We start from the raw sequence: 25,882 nt of genomic DNA on the forward strand, positions 1-25,882 counted from the left end.
TGCTCCTCAGAGTGAGACCATCTGTGCCTCAGCCATCACCTTCAGGAGCCCACAGACACACTGACACAAGCACTTACCATCACTGTGATTTATTAGCTGCTAAATTCCTGCTAAGGGGCTTGAAAGATAAACATTCAGCCCTGAAAAAAGCAGCAGAGTTTTCTCTGTCAGGAGTACTGCAAACCTGTTTTCAGAATTCTTCTGCTACAGCAGCATACATAAAGTTTAGTCACCAGGCATTACTTCTGCTTAGGTTTCAGCTGATTGTCTCTGAAAACCATGAGAACATCTCTGTAGGTGTTGGGGAGGAAGAGTAATCAGTGTTTCCTTTGTACTGGGACTGAGGAAGGGGAATGCTTCTTTGGAGATGTTTGGATTGAATGTCTTCCTAACCATATTTTGAAAGGTTTATTTGCCATTTGTGTGTAGGTTGCAGTAGAAGAAGAATACAGAGAAGCCACATTTCAGTAGAGAGCCTTAGATATTACAGTGTTCTTAATGCTTTTACATATTTTTTGTTGATTTGTCTCTCTTTAAACTCAACAATTACTGCTTTTTAATGAAGAACTACAAATTATTTTTTAAATCATTCAGCAGTAATTGCTGAGTCAGTGTAATTTCATAATGAGGGCTTCTGACAACTGAAATGATAGATGTGTACAACTTTGCAGTAATCATGGAATGAGATTTCATCTGTGTCTTGAACTCTGCTGCACCCTTATTAAAGTTCTCAGGCAAACTCCTTCTTTGCCTCCTTTGAAATTAGTTGAGATTGGCTATTTCAGTTAAAGTGACAATTAAATCTCACATGGAAATTCAGTTTAAATGCCTTTTGACTTTAAGCTGCCATTGAAGATTGGTGATCTGGGCCAGTTTATCTTCCAACTACACAAACAGACAATTAAACCTTATTTGAATAATGCTAATGGTTATCTATTTTTAGTAATGTGTTTACATAGTGCTACTAGCAGAAACGTCTTCTTTGTCCACGAGTGTTTAATTTTTTATTGAACGCCAGTTGCTCCTGTTTTATAAACCACCTGACTTCACTGTTTACTCGGTGAAGAACAGGCCTTGAATCCTTAATTTCTAACTAATTGCCTTTGGATCAGATGCTGACAGTCTTTCCACTGACTTTCAGCGGGCTCTGGACCAAGCCATTCATGGAATATTAAGCTTTACATGGCCTGATTTGTCTCTTCTCCTGCTCATCAGCAGAGACTGTAACTACTGATTTGCTTTTTGTATCCCAACCAGAGGGGTTTTTACAGGCTTTTCCCATTGCCTGAGACACCTGAGAGAGCAGGTTCATTTAACAGCTGAAACACAGTTTGCATTTCATTAATGCAGCCTTTTCCAGGTCTCCATTCCATCACTCTGCAGACCCATCCTTGTAAATCTTGGGAGCACAAGCGCCTGGAGCTGGGCTGACTTGCACCCTGAGGGATCTGGTCATTTATTTCTTCAACCGAATTTATAATGCTAATTAGGCATAGTCACGGTGACATTTTATTTGACATTATAATAGCTTCATTAGCAGAGTTAAAAGCGCAGATTTTGAACATTGTTTTGCTAACTGTGTAAAAGTAAACAACACACAGAAAATATTATTCCCCTCTGACTCTTGGGGGCAAAGGCAATGCTTACATATATATATATATATATATATATATATATAAGTATATACATTTTTGAGAAGAAGCATAAAAGAGGAAACAGGCTATGTAATTACATCAGAGAAAGTTCCAGTGAAGGGAAAAAACCCTCCTGGCTTGCAGTGTCACTGTGGGGACTCACAGCTCTACAGAGCTCAACAGCAGCTCTGAGCCAGCTGATGCCACCTTTTCAAAAACTGGGAGGAGTTTTTTTCCGTGGTTGAAATTAGAAAATTTAGGCCTAAAGCCCAGTTCCTTAAAATCAATGGACACTTCCTAATTTCATGCTATGAGAAAAGGTGCTACAGAATGCAATTTTATTATTTTTTTAACGCATGCTGCCTCTGCTGAAATGGCAATACTTCAAGGAGGAGCTTGTGCTGGCAGCTGACAGACTGTGGGAGCTGGAGCTGACAGACTGCCCCCCCTTTCTGACTGCCCCCTCTGCACCACATCCCAGTCCCTGCCCAGCCCAGGCTGCTCCAGGGTGGAGGTGTGCTCCAGCTGCAGCAAAAAATCTGCTCTGCCCTCAGCACTTTGCTGCTTCTGCTGTGCAGACTTCTGGTTCTCTGGGGAAGAAAATACCAGACCAGCTTTGGACCAAAACCCAGTAAGATGATGCAAAAATTATTTTTGTCCTTGACTTGTCTGTCTCCTTATGCACCTTTGTTTAACCAAGACTGTAATTTCAAATTGGGTTGGTCCCCACATTAAAGACTATTTTTTTGCAGAGGGTTTAAAAGCTCAGAAAGAAAAGCTTTCCTGGACTAGCCAGAGCTATCCTGATTCCTGCAGCAAAAGAAGCCTGGCATCCATCCAGGCAATACTTACATGCAAAACCTAAAAATGCAGACTGTTGATTTTAAAAATCACTATACCACAGGAGTTAGCTTAATTTAAATCTTGACTTAGTTTGTCTTGAAAATTATTTCTTTTATTAGACCAGACAGACATGACTTGAGGTTGCTTTCTCTAATGCTACACAAAAATACTCCAGACTAATCTGAATATGTACAGCTCTCTACAAGGTCAGAGGCAATATAAAACATGAACTTTCAGCTGCTCTTGGAATGTAGGATCCATTATTTATCTGAATAGACACTTATAAATTATCCTAAATAATATTACTTCAAAAATTTCAAGGTGTTCTTTGCTCCAGCCAGGAGAAAAAAAAAATAAAAATCCAACATTCAAAGTTCGATAAAGAACATTTCACACAAGAGAGATAACAATTCTCCCTTCCCTAAAGTGTGCCTTTATACTTCAAAAAAGGGCACACCATTAGGTCACTTGTGCTGATAGACCAGGAGGAGCTGTGCTAATTCTCCATGACATTTCTTTAAAATGGCAGAAAAATTTGGGTGGGAGGAAGTGGTGGCCGAGTCCATGTCTGTGCCACTCACTCACAGGTGCCACAGGATTGCCATCAGTGTCCAAAAAGCCCTTGCAAACATTTGAGGAAAAGCTGCCAGGAGCTGCTGTGTGTGGAGGTCAGAATGGACAACGGAAGTGGGCGAGGACTTGCCAGAAGAAGCTGCCCCACTACAAATTTGCCCACACCTGTAAAGAATACAAAAGACAGTTGCTGTTCCACTAAGAACATCTTTTGGAGTTTCTCTGATTGCCACTATGGGCCTGGATAGCTGGAAAATGGTGTTTAGGAGAATCTGATCAGCATTCTAGTGGATCAAAGGCCTTCAGCAGACTGTCTAGGTGCGTTTGAGGGCTTTTCTGTGCTTTGCACATCCTGCCTGTCAGTCCAAAGGGATGTCAGAAGTTCTGAAGTAGGCACTCTTGAGTTTTTCCCATGTGTTATTTAGCAATGTACAGGGGAGGTGCTTTCATTCCCCAGTTTTTGGTTCAAGCAAACTCTTGACACCAGCAGAGCCAAAACAGCAGCAGCACACTGAAGCAGATGCAGTAAGCACACCGGGCTTGCTGAAATTCGTCTCCTTGCTTCTCACATTGGAAGAAAGGAAGAGGAACACTGTTGTTGTAAAGAAATTTTGTTAACACACCACTGTTGCTGGTTTAACTTGAAGAAAACTATTCAAGTAGATACAAGGGCACTCTTTGTGTCTATGTGTGTGTGTGTGTGTGTGTGTCTGCTAATGGAAGAACCCTCATCAGCCTTTTAGAGTGATTATCAACAACCCCAGATCAAAGATATGGGTGTGACCAGACTGCAGGAATAAAATGTGAGGTGGATTATCAAGAAATAAAGAGTTTGAAGGCTGATAAAAAAAAAAAACAAAAACCAAAGACACACCAAACAGAGTTATATTGAAGATCCCCAGAAGTGGCATCACAAGGTAACAGCAATAAACAACCCTGCCAGCACCAGAACAGCTCCAGGAGGTGCCAGGACTAAAATTCACCACCCACCAGTGGTCAGCTACTGGTCACTAGGAGATTATAACCTTGAGAGCTGAATAAAACAGGATTTACACAGAACAAAGGGCAACTACCCAGTGAGTAAAACCTACCACATACCAAAAACGTGGACCTAAGGTACAACTGCAAACAAATGAGAAATGGGCAAGTAAATACAGCAGGCATGCAGGCAGCATTAATGAATATATAGAAGAGACTGAAAGTGGGAATAGCTCCAAAAATCAACATAATGCTCCTGCCTTGAGAAACCCTTGAACACAGATTACTTGCTAGTCATAACACTTAGCCACAAAAAACATACATGTGCTCTGTTTCTCGAAGGATCTGGGAACCCAGAGGATGACCCCAGAGATACAGTGACTCTGACTACAACATTTTGAACCGTGTTGTTACCGAGAATGAGCTTTGGCACTTGTATAATTCCCCTGCATCACTGGGACCAATATCACTTAGCTAACAATGAATTCCTGGCTTTGCACATAGAAAGGGTTTCTAAAGCTCACATTAGCAGAGTGCAATGTTTGCTCCAATGCCTTGCTCCTGAGGACCACTGCTAACACAGCGCAAGAGCTGACAGGAAATTTGGCAACCAGGGCTGTAATTATGGTGCACATTCCCAAGCATTGCTCCTTGGCATGTCACCCCTGCCAGGCTGCTCAGCATGAAAGGCTCTTGAAACAGCACTCCCATCTTTGCCCTGTTTCAGCAGCTTCCACCTTTCCATCAGCAAGATATGCTGCAGCATATAGCTGGAAAATGCTGCTTTTTCAGAGGCATGACAGGCTGTGAGTACTCTTTCTGTATGACTTAACTTTTTTGGCACAAGCAAAACAGTGACTGAACAAGAAGAAATTAATTCTGGAAGGAAATGTAGAATAAAAGGAAAGAGGGTATGGAGAAGACTGATTCATGCTGTGTTGGTAAAAAGAGTCTGGTCACATTTACAAAAGCAGCTATTGCCCTTTCTGAGATGTACCTGGTGAATGCACGCAGCATTTAATCTAATTAGATTATATTCACCATTAACACCTGCAGCAAGGAATAAAATCTGATGGAGCACCCTTTTCACTCACCAGTGCAATTACAGCACGGCTTGAAAGTGTTTTCAACCCTTCCAGAGCATTCCCCATACCCTCACGGCAGCTGTGTCCCTGAGAAGTTTCCCTCCTCTTCTCTACAGTTTCCTTCTTCTTCTGCCTGTTGAAGAAATACCCATGCAGTGATCCACGGGGCACCCCTGAAATGATAGCTGCACATGGCAATATACAGCAGGGGAAATGAATGCTGACCCAGGTCCCATTCCTCAGAAAGCCAGCACCAGCTCATCACTGCATCCTCTTCTGCTGGGCCTTGCTCCAGGCGTGTTTCACAGGATTAATTTTAGCTACAAGGGCATTTTGTTCTATATTGATTTTTTTGTATGAAAGAAAGCTGAGAATTAAGCTTGCAAAGCCTGATCTCTTAACTCTATTAAATGAGGCCAGGGTAGATTAAGTTAGTAGTTCATCTTTCTGAGGCTAGGCATTAAAAACATGGCTCTAAGGTGAATTCTTGGGTGTACGTGGCTTGGCTTAAAACCAGGATCAGAATTTAAACAGCTCCATTTGAGGTTTCTTATTTAATACACCAAGGATTTAATTAGAAAGAGGGGAAATTAGAAAAAAAGAGTTAAAATTGGCTCTCAAGGCATGGGATGAGCAGGGGAAAAAAGATCAAACATCTCTTTTAAAAACAAATACAGTCTGCATGTGATGGGATGCAGGCAGCTGACAAAGGGGACAAAGGAATGTGCTGTCCTGAGTGGAGTTGAAATGCCTCCTGCTGCTCACCTGTAGCCCACAGTGCTGGCCAGGGACAGAGGGTCTCATCCTGCATGGGCATCCTCAGCTTGCTGGGTACCTTTCACTAATCAGGCAGTGATGCTCCCTTCCTCAGCAGGGGAAAACCCAAATAAACTGGAAGCTGTGATGTTTTTAAGGTCCTCAGCTGCAAACCTACTACCTTTCAACACAAGACAGGAATCTGAACTTTTGAAAATGCACCAAAGCCAAGTGGCTTTTACCCACTGCAGATGCTTTAACCACTGCTCCCTACTTCTAATTCCCAATACTGACTTAAAACGTTGTCATTAACAAACAAACAAAAACCTGGGAGACAAGCCACTGTGTAGAAGTTTCGTGGCCATGTTTTGAAATTGCTTTTTCTGAGCATGTAAACCACAAAATCAGGCACGATCCTGTAATCTGGAGGCGCCCACCCCCCGCCCCCAAAGGCAGAAGCATTTGAGTTTCCAATAAAGTGTTATAGCAACGACCCACAAAAGTGTGTGACTGCACTGAGCCTGTTACCAGGCACACAGGAGAGGAGGAGGAGAGAGAAGAGGAGGAAGAGGAGGAGAAGGAGGAGGAGGAGGAGGAGGAAGGGATCTCAGCTGGCTGTTGAATACAGAAGCTGAGCAATCCAGTTTGAGATTCCTGCCTCATCTCAGTGAGCAAACCCCACTGTAAAATGGGGATAACCCTCTCCACAGTGCCTCAGGGGGACACAGGCCTCTCACCCACCGTAAGGCTTACAGCAAGATAAAATACTTCACTGCCTTTTACACAGGCATGGATCAGAGGGAAAAAGGTTTTTAAAAGAGGGATTAAGTAATCCATCAAGCCTTTGCCAGAAGCAGAATCTAAGGCCCAAATCTCAACTTCTTTGCTGTGCTAGACACAACTGCCTCAATACATAAAAACTATGGGAAGTGACAGCCATTTGTTTTATGTGTTGCTAAATAATTTGCACCATTACATTGCTCTGGTACACTGGTGTGTCCTTCCAAAATCTCACTGAAAATCCCCTCATCAGGACCCCATGTCTACAGGAATTTTGGTACTGTGATTTCCTCATTAGTTTCAAGGGGATAAGCAAGTTACTAAAGGCCCACTGTATTCCAAAAGAGTCCTGGATACAGCCAATGAAAAAGGCCTTGCTGTAGTAGGCACCTCAGAGGGCAGAAAGTGGTTTACAGCCAGTATCATGGGAAAGTTTGGGAGAATGTGTCAAAAATCATCACCCTGTCTGACTTTTGGGTTTATAATGTGCAAGATCATCAAGTGAGCATTTACAGCTCCTACTTGTGACTCAGTCTTCTGGGCTCATCTAAATGCCTGACAGAAAATACACAACACCTTCACCTCCCTACTACACACAAATACTTGCACAACTACTGCTACCAGTTTGGTTTAACTCTGCACCTATCGTAGTCACTTGGACCAAGAATGAAGTGATCGCACAAAATGTGTAAGTCACAATGAAATATGAATCATACATATTAATCCCTCCTTTGAATCATGTTTAGATTCATTGGAGCAGTGGTAACTGAGGCTTTAAGGAATGTGTCCATGCATAAATAACTCAGCATACTGCTCTTACCCAGCAGGACCTTTCATGGTAGGGACGTTCAATACACTCGTAGGGAAAAAAAGATAGTCAGAAGGAGGTGGACAAATTATTGAGACATAATTAAATACCAATTTAACTTCTTGGTAAACAAAGTTCTTCATCCTACCAATTTATGTAAAAACTTAGGTTTACTGACACCTTACATTGCTTGAGGGGAAAGTGAAAAAAACTGTTGTGGCAGGTTAACAGGATTTGGCCTTCTTTATGAGAAAATAATGAAAGTAACAGCAACAATTTAATATCCTGGATGTTAATGGTGGGAAGAATGCTTTGCAGTATGGAAATGATGAAAAAGGCCTAGTTTTGATACTGGTTATATCTCCTCTTTTGCAATTCCTTTAAATTTCTACTGCTTCCATATCTTCCTATTATGAAATAATATCTTATAATCTCTCTTAAAATTAATATACCACCTCCTTAGAATTATGTAGGGCTTGGAAAATGCTGTGACAGCTGAAAAGCCACTACACTCATTGCAGAGCACCAATTACACAAGCACATTGGGTGTTCGGTTAATTTATTAAAAGCTTTAGCATCTCCTTGGGCTGCACATTTCTGCGAATCAAAAGGCTCCCAAACATTCTGAACCAAATGAATCAACAAACTTTTATCTGTGCTTGAGCTCCCTACATACAAGAACTTTTTTCCTTGTGGCTCAGCTCTCCCTGCCCTGATCCATGGGACGATGCCTACAGCTGCCACGTTCTCTACAGGTCAGTTTTTTGACCCTGAAAACAGCTAATGAGCTGTTCCAGCTGACAAAGAGGCTCTCATCTGTCAGAAATGAACTCTAAGAGTGTTTTAATGCACTTGGGCAGCCAGTGGTTGGGTCTCTGGGTCCTCCAGGTGCGGCTGGGGCAAACAGCATCTTCATTTGTGTCACTGAGAATCTGAGAGAATCAGATGTGTTAATGCACCTGCCTTTGTAGCCTGCCCTCCTCTGCACTTAAAAACTTGTGAGTTAACTTGCAAGTGACTTAGGAACTCTAAAACCACAGCAGTTCTCAGTCATCTCAAATCCCTCTTAAACAGCTCCTCAGTCGTAAGAGCCAGCATCCCTCTGACAGCTTCACCAGATCGGTGTTACCAAGACTAATTAACACAGTCAAGTCTAACACCACCGGTTCTACTGGCTAGAAGAAATAATGACATTCATGAATTTAGCAAATGAGACAGAAGTTATGAATTTAATGATCTGGAAGCCAGTCTTGAGTTATGCAAAACACACTGAGTTAGGTATTCACAAAATTGCTCCAGCGTAATTGTCGGCACGTGGATTGTTTGCAAACAGCTTGCACAAACTACTTAGTATTAATCATTTGTTCCGTGACATAGTTAGTCATGCACTATTTCTGCTCCTTGAGTGGGTGACTGTATCCTCCTGGAGGAGAGGGTAAGAACCAGAGAAAAAGAGGCGCGCCTGGGAGTTAAACACGGATAAGCGCCTTCGACAAAACACGGGAGCGTCATGTCTCACTAATCTCTGCAAGATGTTTGTGTCTCTCCATCCCCATGCAAATAATCCACGATGACTCTGCAGAGTCTGGTGAACCAAAGCCTGGGGACGAGGAATTCACGTCGACTATTTCTGGCGCCGTGATTCTTTTTAACGCTCCGAACAAGGGGGAGTGTTGCAGGGGAGTATCCAATTCCCCCAGACAACCTGAGAGGAAGAGATGACAGATCACCACTCCTAAGAGTTTGGCAAGAGCATGCAAACTGCTGTCTCTCTCTCTGCAGGAAACAGTACTGCTTCAGGGAGAGAGAACTTCCAGCTAAAGCAGTCAAAAAAAGAAAGTATATTCCCTGAAGACACAGGAATATTGGGATTTTATTTCTTTCCACATTTCAGTTACAATTGTTTACATGATCTTAGCACTTGAGTACAAGTCTTGGTCAGTCTAAGATACAGAATTTTAAAATGCTTTGGGCTGGAAAAGGACCTTACCCCACTGCCAAGGGCAGGGACACTTCCCACTAGACCAGCTTGTTACAAGTCCCATCTAGCCTGTCCTTGAACACTTCCAGGGATGGGAAATGCATTACAGTTATTGCAGCAATGTGCAGAATTATAGTTCCACACTTTAGACCTGGGACCTAAAGAAGGTGAAAAACTATAAGCTGAATTGAATTTTGTTACAATAAAGAAGTGCTCTGTGAGGTACCAGGCAAACTGGAGGGAAACAGTCAGCCAGCAGTGAGAATAAAAGCAACAAAGGGAGACTCAGAGAAACCAGGATCTTCTGTTAAAGGATGCCCCAACACCACACCACATTTTTAGTGGCAGCCACATCATTGTCACATTGGGCAGTCATTGTTTACAGATAGGCAACACATCATGGGTAAGTCTGACATCCTGTGGCAACTTTTAATCTTCTGGAGGAGACTTCTGACAAACCACAGAAATATATCTGGACCTCTTCATGCCTGGACCAGCAGCTATTCCAGTACTCAGCCCAGTGTATTTTCCTGTGGTTTTAACTGAATTGGGCTAACTTTCCCATTTGAGTCTCCTGTTCAGTGGTCAGACTGCAGACTCATTTCTCCTGCTCTTACTGACAATAATAAGCCATTTTGCTGCTTATTATTCTCCAGTAAAATTGTAATGATTTTGTATGACTCTCGGAAGACATGCATTTGCTCTCATAGTGCTGGCGTAATATAGATCCACAAAAAGATGAATTGCCTGAATTATTCTCGATCATAGTTAGTGAATTGCTTTCTATAGGTTTTTAGGCAAAGTGGGAACTCTGGTGAAAATACATAAAATTCAGGTAAAATTAAAGGTTAGAGTTGACAGAAGTCTGAAGTTTGCGTATGAATACACTTTTAGTATCATAGCAACAAACCACAGATCCTATTGGATTAGTTCCTCATTCAAAGCAAGCAAAACAATACCACACTTAAATGAAGCCTGAATATATATATATATATATATTTTTTTTTTTTTAATGATGTCAATTGCATCAGAAACAGCATGCAGGCACTCATATGACTAAAAAGATTCGCTTCATCTGTTCTTGTTCTCCTCAACAGGAACATTCACCCATTTTCATGAACATTTCAGTAATCAAATTACACAAATGCTCACAGAAAATGCACAGCAAAACCAAACACTTGGAGTATTTACAAGTTCCAGATTCCATGTATATCTCCAATTCCTGTGTTTATTGGATTGGGAAAAATAAGAAATCATGGGCTTAGTTAAAACAACCAAAACTGTATCTTAAACTGTCCTTATTCAAAGCCAGTGAAGTAAAAGGAAATACTCCTATAGATGTTTTGGAAGGCTCTGGGATGCTGCCATTCCTTTGCTCTGGCTTGTTCCAAAAATTTCAGGTGGTTTTCAGGCAGAGAAAAAAAAATCTGTGATTATCAGATGTATTATTCACTGTGAATTTTCATTTTCCTTTTCAAGTACAGTTCTGGAGAGGAATACAAGGGCAGTATGAGCTGGTCAACAAGCTCCCATTCCCTGTCAAACAGAGCATCTTTCTTCTGCTAATCATGTGGCACTGCTGCATCCCACCACAGGTCTAAATTTACCACTTATAAACCTGTAAGGGTTGTGAACACCTCAGGAGGACATCGTGGCACAGCTCACTTCCACAAAACTGCATGTTACATATTTATATGCACTGTCAAAATGGTGGGAAGAAACTGTGTTTCACTGGAATCCAGCAGGCTGAGCTATTTATAAATAAGTGCCTTATTTTTGGTGCTCTTCAGTGCAGATGAACAGGGAGTGATGAGCAATTTGTGTTGCTGAGCATTTGTATCACAATAGAGCCTTGCAGTCTTTTTCTGCAGTTTAGACTCTGTAAGTTCAGGATCTATAGTATCCTACAGTGGAAGACAGGACCTCAGAACAAAGACCAGTGGGCAAGATAAAGAAAGGGTGAAATGAGCATGCCACACTGAAAATGGAAAAGTAGATAGATAACAGAGCATCTGAAAAAATATTTGAGCATTCCTGGCAATTCTGGACATCAATAGCCAAAGCAGACCCACCACCCCTCTCTGTCTCTAAAAACAAACTCTCAGTGTGAAGGAATCCTTTCCCGAGAGTATTCCACACTAAGGGATTTTCAATTTAGACAAGGGAAGAAAACATTAAACAAAATATGCCTTAATTGTACATGAAATAAAAGTCATTAAAAGGATGACATGCTCTGAAGAAATCTTAGGGGTATAACTGAAGTGAAAAAGGAGGTTTTAATTAACAAGCTTGTAAGCACCCTGTACTACGTAAATAATTCATGTATATAAAAAGATGATCATAAGGATGAGTGAATAATCATCGTTTTGGCTTCCATGTGTTGACTGCTGATGCAAGATTCCTAATCAGATGCCACAGGAGTATTGTTAACCATACCAGCCTACCCAGGATATTTCTATACTGATACATTGTGACAGGAACTTTATTACAGAGGTGATCAATAGGTGTTTTTTAATCTCCTCATTATCTCTGAAGAAGAAACACTGATGCCATGTTTTGCCATTTCCCTGGTCATGAGCTCTGCAGCAGACACTTTCAAAGACCACAGAATGACCTTGAGGACCATTCCATTCCAGCCCTCTGCCATGGGCAGGGACACCTTCCACCAGAGCAGGCTGCTCAGAGCTCCATCTGACCTGCCCTTCAACACTTCCAAGGACAGAAGACGGGACATCTGAAATTTTCATGCCTTGATGCTCAAACAAAAAGTACCAGTGCTTTCTGCTGTAACTATTTACCTGTGTTTGTCTGTCAGTGGGTGTCTATTTGTTACCTTGGGGCTCTGTAGTTTATCACCTATCAGCCACAAAATTTAAGCAGAGGAAACCCAGACACATAAACCCTTCATCCTATTGCCCTTCCAAGGTAGGGGTAAAATCAGCTCTATGGTATAAGCACACTAAATCGATGTCAATCACAGCTAAAACACTTTCAGTACACTGTCAAAGGAGGACAGCTCCAAGTAGAGGTCACATCTGTTTTTCCCACTTTTGATACTTACATTGAGTACAGAAAATTCTTAAAAACAACTGCTGTCTTACAGATAGCAGATACATGTGAGTGAGCCTTACACACTCAGAAAATGATAAATAATTATACTTTCACCTAAAATAGCGCTGGAAAATTATCAAACTGTGAACTCAACGATACCGACTTTTCATCTGATTTGCGAAATAAAAAGATCTTTTAAATCCAGTTTGACTGAGTATGCTATTAAAATTAGTGTAATGCAACTGCTTTATCAGTAGCATCAATGAGAGAAGCTGGTGCATAATTCAGCTGCTCTTTCTGGTTGTTATTTGCTGTGTCTAATAGCTCTTTCTCTGCAACAAATGCAAAGCTTCATTTTAAAAATCTCAGTTGATGCTTGAAGATCTGTCTTGTCTTTTAATTCTATCTCAAGTTAGAAAGTCTTGTAAAATGTCATATGAACAGCATGGGCAATCATTTTCTTCACAGTCTTAAAGAAGCTGGAAGTGGGATAGCATGCCTTCAGGGAAATACTAAGAGTTTGAAATACGCCTGTGCAGTACATTCATAGATTTTTATAATCCACTTCAAATATTTTCCATATTGTAAAACAGCCTTTGGAAACTATCATCATGGATAAAAGCGGGTGAAGAAAGAGAAATAAAAATACTGTAGAAAGAAGAGGAAAAAATGGTGGCTGCTTCTTCTGAGCTCCCCAACATTTGATTTTTCCTGTTTAATAATAAGAATCAAATTATCGCAGTAATTTCCCCTGTAATTTACTGTGGTTTCAGTATCAGCTGAGGGTACACCTGTGCCTACCTCCACTCCTCCACCTCCCACTCCACCCATCTGCAGCCTGCAGCCACCCAGGCTGAAACATTTCAGATTTTAAAACTCAATTATCCAGCACTAAAACAGCACACCAGACCTTTCCAAATTGCTGCCAACTGGAAACCTTCCCATCAGCTTCTGAGGCCTCTCCCAGCTCACCATTCCTGCAGCAGGGAGCATCCCAGAGGTTCAGCATCATCTCCCCACTCACTGAGAAGGCACCCAGAGCTCACAGAGGCACAGGGGTGGCACCTGCACTCTGCTTGTGCCAACAGGGTATTCCTGTGCTGCAGGGATGCAGGATGCTCATCAGTGGCTGCACGGACCCACACTGCAGGGAAATGACACACAGAGCTCAGTCTGACAGGTGAACACTAAGCTTGAACAAAGGGATGCTCTGGAACTCTGCAGGCAAATCCAAGTCTCAAGGCCAACTGCACACAAACTTCTAGTTGCAATGCCCCACAGGGGCAACATGTAATGTAAGCATGGCTGTGGTATGCCTGCCTCAGTTCTTCATGGAACTGTCCAGAATTACCAAGAGCAACGTTATCAGCTTGCTGTGACAGCTGCAAAGCACTGTGAACTTCTGAGTCACGCTGATGAGGAGCCCCTTGAACGAGCAGCTTTGCTCAAGTGTGACTCCCTTAATAAATGAATCATCTATCAGTGCTGCCTACTCAAGCTTAAATCGTTCTCCCAGTTCTCCTGCTACTTCCACCATCTGCACATCCTTTCCCTGTGGTGGTGAGAACCAGTTTGGCTGACTGACAGGATTTTGGGGGAAATGTGGAGTCTTTCAGGGCCAGACCAGAAGTAAAGAACAGTCACCAATGTCCAAAGTTCCAATCCTAAAGTTCCTGTGCCTGAACTTGCTCCCATTTGTTATGAATCCCTTCTGGGTACCTGCTGGTATGATGCTGCATGCATCCCAGTCACCTGGTGCTCTGAAGTACTAACCAGAAGATGTGTGACCCTGGGTCCCAAAGCATCGTGAGGGACCCTGACCATAATTCTCAGCATGAAGTTCAAAAAGAGCCTTCCATCAATCACACCCAGCCCCATCAAGGCCTCACACCCTTTGCAAGACATCCCTCTGGCAACAGCAATAAACCATTATCTGTCTTTGACATAATCCCCATTCCCATCACTGTTGCCTAGATGCTGGATTAATCAGTTTCCTGAGAAGTCTGCAGGGAAGACAATGCATTTTGGGCGGGCAAAATGCTTTTTTGGGCAAGCATTACTCATTGGAAGTAATTATTCTTAGATAGGATCAAGACAGCCCTGTGAATTCAGCCCTGATTTGAGCAAGCCATTCTTCTCTGTGCTTGGTGATCCCAGGTCCAGTGCTTTTTCCTTACAAAATTCAGTTCCCTTGTTTTATGCTGCTAGACCACAAAAAGTAAAGACATAGGGAAAGGCACCTCTTCTTTCTCTTCTCAATCCAGCTTATTTTCTCCTTCTCTCCCCCTGCGTCACTGACATGTGATGTTTCCAGTTTTCTTGCTTCCTTTTCTTGTTTTCTTCCTCCTCTTTTCTCTGGATGCTTTCAGCTCTTCTGAGCAAACTCTGCAATGCACAGCTGTTTGTATTGCAGTGAGATCTGATGCACTCTCTCATTCCATCAAATTGAGAAGACAACCCTTCCACTCTTTAAAAGCCCCTTCAGTAAGACCTACAGAAACATGGTTTTATAGTCTTGAGTCTTTGCTGGAAGGCAAATTCACGTTTCTGAAACAAACTGCTTTTTCCAGTTTTCTGCTGTTTACAATAAATACATAAACTCTAGCCATGTTATGCCTAGCTTTCTTTAGCATTTAAAAATAAATTGGAAATTCAGAGAGGGAAATAATAGAATATGATATAAATATTTTATTTGAGGGCTTAAAACTGTAAATTGATCCAGCAACCTAACGTCCTAACACTACGTGTTTTCAATATTTCATGGGTTTAAATAGTAAACAATTTATTAAATATACCCTAAATGAGAACTTTTAAAAGCAGTATTTGAATTTCATCATAAAAAATAAATTGAGTAACACATTACATGATCCTTTGTTGATTTCTAGTTTCTGTAGCTCTCTTCCACTGGTTTTCATGGACAAATTATTGGGGGAAATGATACTGAATACTCCAACTTACTTTTCTTTGTTAACAATCTGTTCAGTACAGAAACTTATGTACTCATATAGAATCTGACAACAGGTTGTCTTCAAATTTGTCTATTCTAGGCAAAATTATAATTTTTACTTAGTGGATTAAGCCAAGTATTCTCTGATGTTTCTTCTGATCATGCCTGTCGCTCAGCAAAGTAATAATCAATGATCCAACGCTGTCATATTTTAATCACTTATCACTGACAGGAGTTTGTGCATTGCATTATGAAAGACCTAGCAGCGAGGAAGACATTGTTTGTGAACACCCAGAATAGAACAAAGGAGACAAACCCAAGATAAACATCAGTATAGTACTGAATCTGATGTTAATTCAGGTTTTCTGCATCAAAGAATCAGCATGAGATGAGGAATGAGGAAAACCTTGTTACTGGCCAGCTCTGAATGAGTGCTATTCCAGCAGACTTCTGGCTCTTTCTGTCTCCTTCTGTCTCCAAGGGACTTTAAAATTAAAGGAACAGAGGAGAAAACTAAAAACAATATCACCACTTTCTTGCATTTGGAAAAGAGATTTTCTGCAGCTGTGGGTAACTGGATCTTCCTTAAACTCTCTAACTCAAATAAAGAGACTAATTTGGGTTTTTCTCCCAACTTCTTTGTTCCAAGCAAAGATTTTTGATAGAGGAAATATCACCAATGTCTCTGGGTGAAAGAGAAGCAACTGGGCATTTGTTTGTACATCCTCTCAATTTCTGTCCTTGATTCCTCTCAAGGTCCCTGTCATAAACCCTCCTGAAATACTCAAAAGAGAAGTGCCCCACACTATTTATTCAGTGTGAAGTGAGGAGGGCTGCTGGCCACAGGTAAAGATTGAACACATATTCCTCATCTACACAGAAACTACTACAAGCTTCCAATATCTGGACTAATCCTGATTAGCAATGACAGTTTGAATGACCAGAGCCTGCAGCCAAATGTGTGTGTGGCATTCTCTTCGTGGAAAATTGAATTATTAAAACTTTCCCCGAGCCAATCTAAACCACTTTTCTTTTTTTTTCCCACAAAACTCACTTTTCATGAAATTCTGGCTCCAAGGAGGAAAGAAAAAAGTGTCTCTGGGCATTTAATTGGCAGAAGCTTTCCCACATCTCCATCCCTTTGCTGTAATTTTCTTCCTGCCTTCACTGGTACAATGCATAGTCTGTGTCTTGCAGGTCAGTGTAACTTCTGAGGACTCTGTATTCACAGTGGCATTTCTGTCTAGTTCCAAAAAGACCTATAATTCTTTATTCAGGGTCATCTGATATATATAATATCCATAAATTAGGAAGCTATTAAAAAAAACCAACTTAATTCCTTTAAAAACAAATGAAAATATTAAATGTTTATAGGCAGTTTCTTTTTACAGCATCTCTTCTGAGGCTGAGCTTGCTTTTCACTGAAAAATTCAGTTTAACCTGGAAGCTCTGATTTGGTTTATTTATTCTTTTGACCCCTTCTGAAGTCACAGCAGAAATCAGTAGAACTGCAGTTTCAGTTCCTCAAGAAACCAGGTAAAGCACAGACTGGCAGGGACTGATGATTTGTAATTACTTTATTCTGTTTAGTTGCTCTGAGAAGATTCCTTTTCATGTTAACGGGCATCACAGGTCCCAATTTATCTGAAACCCACTAAAAATACTCCTTTAAATTCAGAGAACAGTGCTGCAAACATGACCTCCCCTGTGTTTCTGATACTATCAGCAACAAAATGGATATTATGGGCTATTCTTCCCAGACTCTCAGCTCTAAGCTGTACTACTAGAAGCAATATCACTGTATTTACATATGGTTCATGTTCCCTGGATCTTCTCCCTGTTCCATCCATGGGAAAATTATTAATGATGTTGGCAATCTTGGAATCAAAAAATTAAGTGCTTCTCTTGATACAAACATACATAAGATGACAAGTCCTGCCTCAGTGGCATCAGTGCTTGTGAGCTGCTGTCTCCAAAATAATGAGCTGTCAAAGCTTCACAGAAATTTGCATTTGTGTTAGTAGTGAAGAAATCCAGTGGGCTTTTCTCCTTGCTGAATGACAGTGTTAAATTGTTACTCTTGCTTACTGAGCATGAAAATTTACTGAAATGACAATAAAATGGGAAAAGTAAACAGCATTTTTTCAAGTCACAACAGCACTTGGACTCACTGTTAGTGTACATTAACAATTAAATCACAGATATGAAATTAAAAAAGTGTGTCACACTTTACTCTGTGTAGCTTCCCTTGAAACCAACACACTCCTGAACCTTCAGAATAAGTTGCTGTGTAGGACCACACCTTGTGATGGCTGTTGTCTTGTGATTGTTCATGCCAAAAGACTGTTTGCTTTCTCTCTCTCTTTTTTTTTTTTTTTTTTTTTTTTTTTTTTTTTTTAGCTTCAGGATAGTAGAAGTTAATGAGAAATTGATTTTTAAATATGCTTGAACAAACACAAAACTTTTGAAAACACAGTCTGGGTATCTTACATGACTGTAGCTGCCCGTCTGTGATGCTGTGGATTTCCTCTCATGTTATCATCAAATACCACAGAGACAAAAGGCAGTATTATTGAGACGTATTTTAGTTCTGTTTCTTTACCTTCCCTTTCATTGTAAGCACTGCCTTTTGCTATATTAGATAAGATTTGCTCCAAGACCAATGTTTTCCAATTACAGTGAACATTTGCCTGTTATAAATTTCTTCATGAAGTAATGACATTAACACTCAGCAGCAGTACAAGACAGTGCATTCTGTTCTGCTGGAGTGTGGAAAAATGAGACTTAACTAGACATTACTACCTTAGAACCACCCTAATAAAATATTTGAAAGCCAAGAAGAAGCAATATGAGACAGCATCTAGTGAATACTGGGTTTGGTATGTTTGCCATGGTCTTCACATGGACACAGTGCAAAATGCTCTCTGGGGCAAACAAGTTTTGGGTCTGCTTCTGTCCCTGTGTGGGAGAAGATACCTGCAGGCACTCCAAGGGCATGCTGCAGTGGTTTTGTGGGAGGGAAGATGCTCAGTAGATGATCCAAGCATCAGTAGGAGGGGTGAACCCAGGGGTGCCAATTGAGAAGCAGGGTTAGAAATCAGTCTTCTCTTCTCTGGAAATCTGCATGCTGGATCTATCAGCAAAATCTGCCTTGTCTACAGTGATGCCATTTACAACTGCCTCCTCTAAGATGGCCAGTCAGTAGAAGAAGCCAGTCTGCAGCTCCAGGTCTACAGAGACAGGAAAGTGACAGGTCTGTGGTGAGTTCATTTCTTGTCAGTGCTGGTCTTGTGTGAGCAACACAAAATACCTGCCAGCAACAGAGAATGCTGAGAATAACAGCTCCAGGAACTCCTGGCTCCAATGTGCTCTTGGAAATCCTGTAACTCCAGGAAGTGTGCAAGGCAAGGCTGCTGTAGCACTGCCTCCAGCATTAGCCTTAGAATGGTATGTAATAAGTGAAATGATGAAAAAAAACAGTGTTCAGAAAGATGTCAGCCCCTCCAAGACAACTTTGAGAGACTAACACATTTGTATTACCAGCTGGCCTTTGAGTAAGACTGAGTTGTTTTTTTAAATCCACAAATTCTGGAAAAGTAATTTTTTTAGCTCATCCCCAGGGAAAAACGGAGTCTGTTCAGAACAGGTGCAGTGCCAGGCATTTGTTTCACTGTCACTGAAGACAATGCCAGTTAAAGTGTACTTAAGAACAAAGTCCTAATTCGAACAGACTGATCCATTGGGCTCCCCACTTAAGAAAAATTTGAAAGTTAAGCAGGAGCTTTGAAGTCAGTGGAAGCAGCAATGAAATCTAAGCCTGTGCTGCATGTGCATGCACATCTTGTGAACTCAGGCAGCTTTGGGTGAACTTAGACCCTTCTCTGAGATGGAAGATAAAATAATGCTAGCAGCCAGAGCGAATCCTGTGCTCAGGATTTGGCCCCCAGGGAGCTTTGGCTGTTGACTCCAGCACCACTGTGACTGCAGCTGCAAGGCTGGTAGATGTAACAGCAAACCTGGATGCTACTGGCACCAACAACACCAGAATTCAGCAGCACTAATTCCCCTGGGTTTTTGCTTAAATCTAGGGAGACCTGAGTTATGTAGGTTTTGCTCTGCCAGAGAGGCCTGGCTGAGTTAAAGGGGCTACAAAAGAGCTGGAGAGGGGATTTTGACAAGAACATCCTCCTGTCACTAGGAGGAGGGGCAGCAGCTTCAAAGTATCACAGGGCAGGGTTGGGTGGGATATTGGGAAGAAATTCTTGACTTTGAGGGTGATGAAGCCCTTGCACAGGTTCCCTATGGCTGCCCTGCTCTGGAGGTGCTCAAGGCTATACTGGATGAGGCTTGGAGCAATCTGGTCTGGTGGAAGCTGTCCCTGCCCGTGGCAGGGGGTGGAATGAAATCTTTTAGGTCCCTTCTGACTCAAACCATTCTGTGATTCAGACCAGGATACAGCAGTCACACCTTCAGTTACAGACTAGGAGCTACCTAACACAGATTTTTTCTACCTTTTCTGTCACAATTCAAACACAGAAAAACTGGAAAAATCCCCAAACCTACAGAAATGTGTTCCGGGCTGTGGTTTGTATTTGATTTTCCAAAACAAATTCACAACAAATTCAATCATTTTTTTTTCTGATTACATTTTGTGACCAAAGTTGAGCTACCTCTTCTTATACAACACAGCTATTTATCCCATACTTAAGAGGTAGCTTGTACCATTTTACTTATGACTTCCCTCGCCCAGGCTTTACAGAGTAGAGCATTTTCTTCCAACTCTTTGACCTGAAGATGACTCCTGGCATGAAACACACAGGTGCAAAATACTGTACCTATCACCTTTCTCCAGAGTGTGTAACACTACGTTTGCCATCTTTGTATAAAAGAAAGTTTAACTCCTGATGCTACTAGTGCCTAAGACTTAAATCAAACACGAAAGAATTCAGTTTCTGCTATTTTAGCTACTCAAAGAAACAGGATGGGCTGCAGTTCCCACTACTTTAGTTAGGCAACTCGTATCAGCAAAAATCTGATCTTGTACCAGTGTATTAACTATAGGTGAAACTGAACTACAGAAAATCCGGGCGCTTTTGCTTAGCTCGATGCAAAGTCAAGTTACACTGAACAACTTCCCTGAGAAGTGTCACCTGGTGAAGAAACTGCAGTGCTCACACATACAGACCACAGCATTACGAACAATAACAAACACTCTGAAAGCTGTTCGGGTTTTTTTTCGGTTTGCCTTTTTCTCCCTCCCCACTTAACAACCTTCTCTTGATATGCAAAGTCGGTCCTGGACCCTTCTGCTCTCGGCTCTACAACTTAGCGCAGTGCGTGACTTCGGGCTAACAACTTCGCTTGTGCCACCGCGCTCCTGTCTGCCTTTCCAGAGAGAGGACGCTTATTCCCGGCCACTCCAGGGCTGGAGCGGAACGGGGTGCCAAAGAAGGGCGGGACCGAAGAGCGGTGCCGGCGGCCCGGGGTCCGAGCGCCTCTCCCTCGGCCGGAGTCCTCCCGCCGCGACCCCTGCCCGGCTCGGCCGCCCGTCCCCCGACCCTCCCCCGACCCTTCCCGCAGCGCTTTCGCCGTGCCCGCCGCGCCTTACCGGGCTCCGCCGAGGGAACTCGCCCAGCACGATGCTGACCACCGGGATGCGCAGCGCCGCCGAGATGAAGTCCAGCTCCAGCATCTCCCCACGGCTCTGCGGGAAGGCGAGGATGGCGGAGACCCCCTGCACCACCACGGTGTGGCAGAGACTCTGCAGGAAGGAGACGGGGTCGTTGCTCCAGGAGGCGCTGGCCGAAGAGAAGGGGAAGAGGGGCAGGTCGCCCAGCCCCGCCTCGATCGCCATCACCACCTCCAGGGACAGGTTGTAGGGCAGCAGCCCGGGCACGCCGTTCAGGTTGGCCACGGCCAGCAGCAGCGCGTCCCGCGGCGAGGGGGGCGGCCGCGCCCGCGTCCCCCCGCCGCCCCCCGCCCGCCGGCCCCGCGGCCCCTCGGGGCGCCCGCCCGACGCCTCCCCGGGCCAGCCGGCGGCGGCGGGGCCGGCCCGGGGCTGCAGGTGGGTGGCCCCCACTCGCACCGTGTGCCCGATGCGCCGCAGGATCTGGCAGGGCTGCGGGTGGGACGCGGAGCCGGGCACCGCCGCCAGCACCAGGGCGCAGGGCGGCAGCAGCAGCAGGCACGCCCGGCCCAGGACCCCGCGCACCCCCGGCCGACGCATGGCCGGGAGCCCCCCGCCGCCGCCTCCCCCGGCCCCGCCACCCGCATCAAGCGCCCCGCGGGCGGGCGACAGCGGCATCAGCCGCGGCGGGCGAGCCCCGCGCAGAGCCGCCCCCGCCGCCGCCCATGGGGCCGCCGCCGCCGCCTCGCCCCCGCCCCGGGGCTGCGGGGAGGCTCAGCCCCCGGACCGCCCCCCTCGGCTCCGCGGGGCCGGGGCGGCTCCCGCCCCTGCGATCCCCGCCGCTCGCTCCGCCCGGCTACCCCCGCCGGGGGCGGGATGCTGCCCTGCCCGGCTCCCCCCGCCGGGGGCGGGATGCTGCCCTGCCCGGCTCCCCCTGCCCGGGCTCCGGCGGGGCTCTACACGGCTCCGCTCCCCGCTCCCAGCCCGCCGGGCTCGCCCCTGCCCGGCTCCCCGCCGCCGCTCCGCGCTCCCGGCTGCGCTCCCCGCCTCGCAGCGTCCCCGCCCCGTAATCCCGGCCCGGCTCCCTGCGCCAGCCCCCTGCCCTTGTGCCCCGCCGCCCTCCGAGCGCTCCCCGCCGGCTCCGGAGCCGGGCAAAGTTGCCGGTGAGGCTGCGGGCGGTCGCTGGGCTGCGCTGCGCTCCCGCCGGGAGGGACGGCGAGCGCCGGTCCCGCTCGGCTCCTCCCCGGGCTCCGGGACTCGCCCCCGCGGGCCGCCCAGGGGAGGAAGAGACCGTCCCTTTGCACGCCCGCGGGAGCGTCCCGGGACAGCCCCGACGGAGCCCTGTGTCCGGGCACCCCCCGCACCGCGCCCGAGCAGCGGAACAGTGTTCCGCGTCCCGAGGGCTGCGAACCGAAGGTGGGGCTTCGGTCCCCCCTCGGACGTCGGGGCAGCCGCGTCTACCGCTGCCGCTTGTTGAGGAAGAGAGCGCCGGCAGTGCCCGGTGCCTCCCCATGCGCTGCTGCTTCAAACGGAATCATTTTCTGACATGCGGGACCCGTGATCCTGATTCCGCAAACCTGGAGCACTGCCTAACATGGCTTTTATGATAGAACACCCTTGTCCTAGGGGAAAACAGGGCAGATCTGAGATGGGCGTTTGTGTGCGTGTCTGAAAGGATCAGGGGAAAGCCCCGTCCTTGTCCTGGTAGCTGCGTTTGGTCCTGGGCTGTCGGAGCCCTGCTGACCCCAGGTCTGAGACCCCAACGCTGTGAGTGGCCACTGACACGCTCCTCGGGCTGTGGGGTATCGCCGGGATCTCAGAGCAATCCCTCTCTGCAGCCACTCTCGCGGGAATCCCAGGCTGCGAGGCGAGGCTGCCTGCTTGAGCACACCTTGAATGTTGCTTTCTACCTGCGGGACTCCGGTCATGTTTCCCCGTTTGACTGAGTCCTGAGTAGGGTGCACCGTCCTGCTGGCCAGCAAGGAAGGATAGTTGGAGACATTAACTCCTGCAGTGTTTAGAAGTCTTTTGGCAATTCCTCCAGCAGTTTACTCCGACCTAGTGCTTTAACTTCGGCTCATTTCTGAATGTTAACCTTCTTTCTCTTTTCTTTGAGGTTTAGCTTCAGAGAAGTTTATGAAGGAAAAGAAAATCATAGAATCACGGAGTGGTTGAGGTTGTAAAGTGTCTTTACAGGCTATCTGCTCCAACCCTCCTGGCATAAGGGGAACACCTTCAAGATCAGGTAGCTCAAAGCCCCACTCAGCCTTACCTTTACTGTTCCCAGGGTGAGGCAGTCACCACATCTCTGGATGACCCCTGACAATGTTTTACCATTCTTGCTGAAAGAACTTAGTTTTCCTCCCTTGGTTTTTCTTCCATTGGTATGCACAAAATCTGCATAGAAATAAACACTTCCCATCAAGCTGCATAAAAGAGGAGGTACTGCCTGTCAATAGGTCTGACCTGTGTGTTTCCTGATTTAAATTCAACTTTCTTGAGTGGGGGTCACCAGAGGTGTACAAAGCCTTCAAAGGAAGGTCTTAGCCAGGTCTTGGGCAGAGGTGCTGCTGATTCTCTGTCTCGTATATCCTTTCCCCCACCATGTCCTTATCCCCAGCACCTGCCTGCTGTTACCTCCCCAGCGTCCTGTAATGCTAGTGCTTCTCTCACAGTGCTCTCTCTAAATCGGTTGCAAAATTGGTTCCCAACATGGAAAACTACGGATGGTGGAGTGGTGGTCTGTCGGCCAAGACTGCTCCATGTTCTGCCTGTAGAGCTGAGCTGATAGTGTGTCTAAGAGTTAGCAACAATTCCCTATTTCCCGTTTTCTTCTTCGTTTTTTCTTCTAGTCTTGTAATCACATTTTTATTTCTTGTCTGATCAGCCCAGCTTCTTCCTGTCACTTTTCCTCATTTTCTTTGAAGAAATGGATTGTGTTAACCCAGGTGTTCCAAGCCTCCTCTGTTAGCAATAAGGAATTATTGGCTGGGAGAATTGGCTTTGGATATAGTAAATCTCACACAGTGCAGAGAAAACTTTTCTTTTTCCCTGAACCACAGGAGTTACCTTTCAGGCAGTGAGAAAGAGATAATTTGAGATTTGTATGGTTCCAGAAGTGTTGTCTTTGTTTGCATTCTGTTTGTCAGATTTGAAAAAAAACAAAACTGGTAAGCACATAAACTTTCTGCTCTGTAGTTAGATATTTACTAGTGTTCATGTGAGAACTATTTTCATAAGAAATAGTGACTCTTGTGTGTGTGTTAACAGACAGCCCTAAATTGTCTTTCATTTAAAGCTTTATTACAGAAGCAAATCTTTCTGTGGCTTTTGGGCACAGGTGACACTAATTTTAAAAAGCAAGTGCTTCAGGAAAGGTAATCAACCTTATTATTGAAAGAGCTCTGAAAATTACACTAGAAATCAATTAATAAAGTGAAATCACTCAATATCTACGTTTTTCCTGGATTGCTTGTGATTTTTCTGGTGAATTTTTAGTTTATTTGGGTTTGGTTTTGCTTTATTGGGTTGTTTTTGTGCTTGTTTGTTTTTGATTTGTGGATCATTTATGATCAGATTGCCGTATTTTTTTTGTTTGTTTGTTTGTTTATTTTTTGTTGTCTGGGCAACTCTGGGGATTATGGCTGTAAAGAATTCTTGCTCTGGACTCAGTTTTGAGCAAGTGATAGCAAGTGGTCACTGTTAGAAACCTGAACTGTACAGAGTGGTCAAACTTTTGTTTGTCATACTTTTTACTCAAATGGCTCTACATCTTGAAATTATCTTTTCAGCTTGATTATTAATAGCAATAAATAAATAACAAATTTGTCTTCTCTGACGTTTGTGTTTATTTTTATTCTTTGCTCAAATATTTCTGTTAATAAAATTCTCTGCAATGCCCCTGATATAAGAAAGTGCTTGAGCACAGGCTTTGTTTTTAAGACATTAAGTACTCCTTAAGTACTGCTCTGTGAGAGGCTGGAATATTTCCAGAAAGTGCCTTGAGAAAGCATATAAATGTCACCGAAGTTTATATGTTTGGAAAGTTGGATCATTAATTTTTCTGCTTTTTTTTTTTTATAAATATTCATGTGCAAAAGAGCACAATTGTTTTAGTCCAATAAAGTACTTGGAGACAGCTGTCAGTTGCACCCTGCTTTTTAGAAGTACTGGAGTCCCTCTTACAGGTCTGAATAAAATACAGAATATAATTTTTGACAGAGTTTTTTACTTTTTTCCACTTCATGTCAAGGACTGGCTGCCTTCAACACTCCTCCCTCCTTTTCCCTTTTGCCACTGTAGGAATGTCCACTCTGCTCTTTTTTTGTGTTAGTTATTCAACTGAAACAAGACCAGGCAGACCCAGGCAAGTGGATGCACCTCCTCTGAGCTTGTTGTCACCCCGTGTAACCACGAGCAGAGCAGAGCTGGTGTCACTGATTGCTGGAGAACTGTGGCCACAGAATTTATCCATCCTTGATCTGTGTCTGGGCATTGCAGTTAGAGCTGGTGAAAGCCTTTCAGCAGTGATGAATGCAGCAGGGAAATGTGATTAAAATCACCAGCTGTGTTTCTCCGGCTGCTCTTTCCGCTTGCTTGGCTCACTGTCATTTCTTTAGAGTAGGGTTGGTTTGTTTGCTTTCTGGTCTGCAGAACGTTTGTCCTGTGTGTATCACAGTGACCTATAAAGCTTGTTTCCTCCTAGTCACTGGGCTTGTTTGGAAATAGGATATCACAGTCCTCCTGTCCAGATGTGTGTGGTTCTGCTCCCATTGCTGAAAAAAAAACCCCAAGGCCTTGCAGAGCATAGTATTACTTAA

General features: G+C 44.3%; 1 protein-coding gene across 1 annotated transcript in view; it reads right to left on the reverse strand.

Annotated features, from left to right (window-relative positions):
• GRIN3A (glutamate ionotropic receptor NMDA type subunit 3A) overlaps nt 1-21,677 on the reverse strand; it is a 67,067-nt gene extending 45,390 nt beyond the window's left edge. The window contains exon 1 of the mRNA XM_056514509.1: nt 21,045-21,677. Within this exon, the coding sequence (XP_056370484.1) occupies nt 21,045-21,662 (618 nt within the window). The 5' untranslated portion in view covers nt 21,663-21,677. The remainder of the gene's footprint in view (nt 1-21,044) is intronic.
• Between the last annotated feature and the right edge of the window lie 4,205 nt (nt 21,678-25,882).

The sequence above is a fragment of the Oenanthe melanoleuca genome, chromosome Z (assembly GCF_029582105.1).
Source record: "Oenanthe melanoleuca isolate GR-GAL-2019-014 chromosome Z, OMel1.0, whole genome shotgun sequence".
NCBI classification, from domain to species: Eukaryota; Metazoa; Chordata; class Aves; order Passeriformes; family Muscicapidae; genus Oenanthe; species Oenanthe melanoleuca.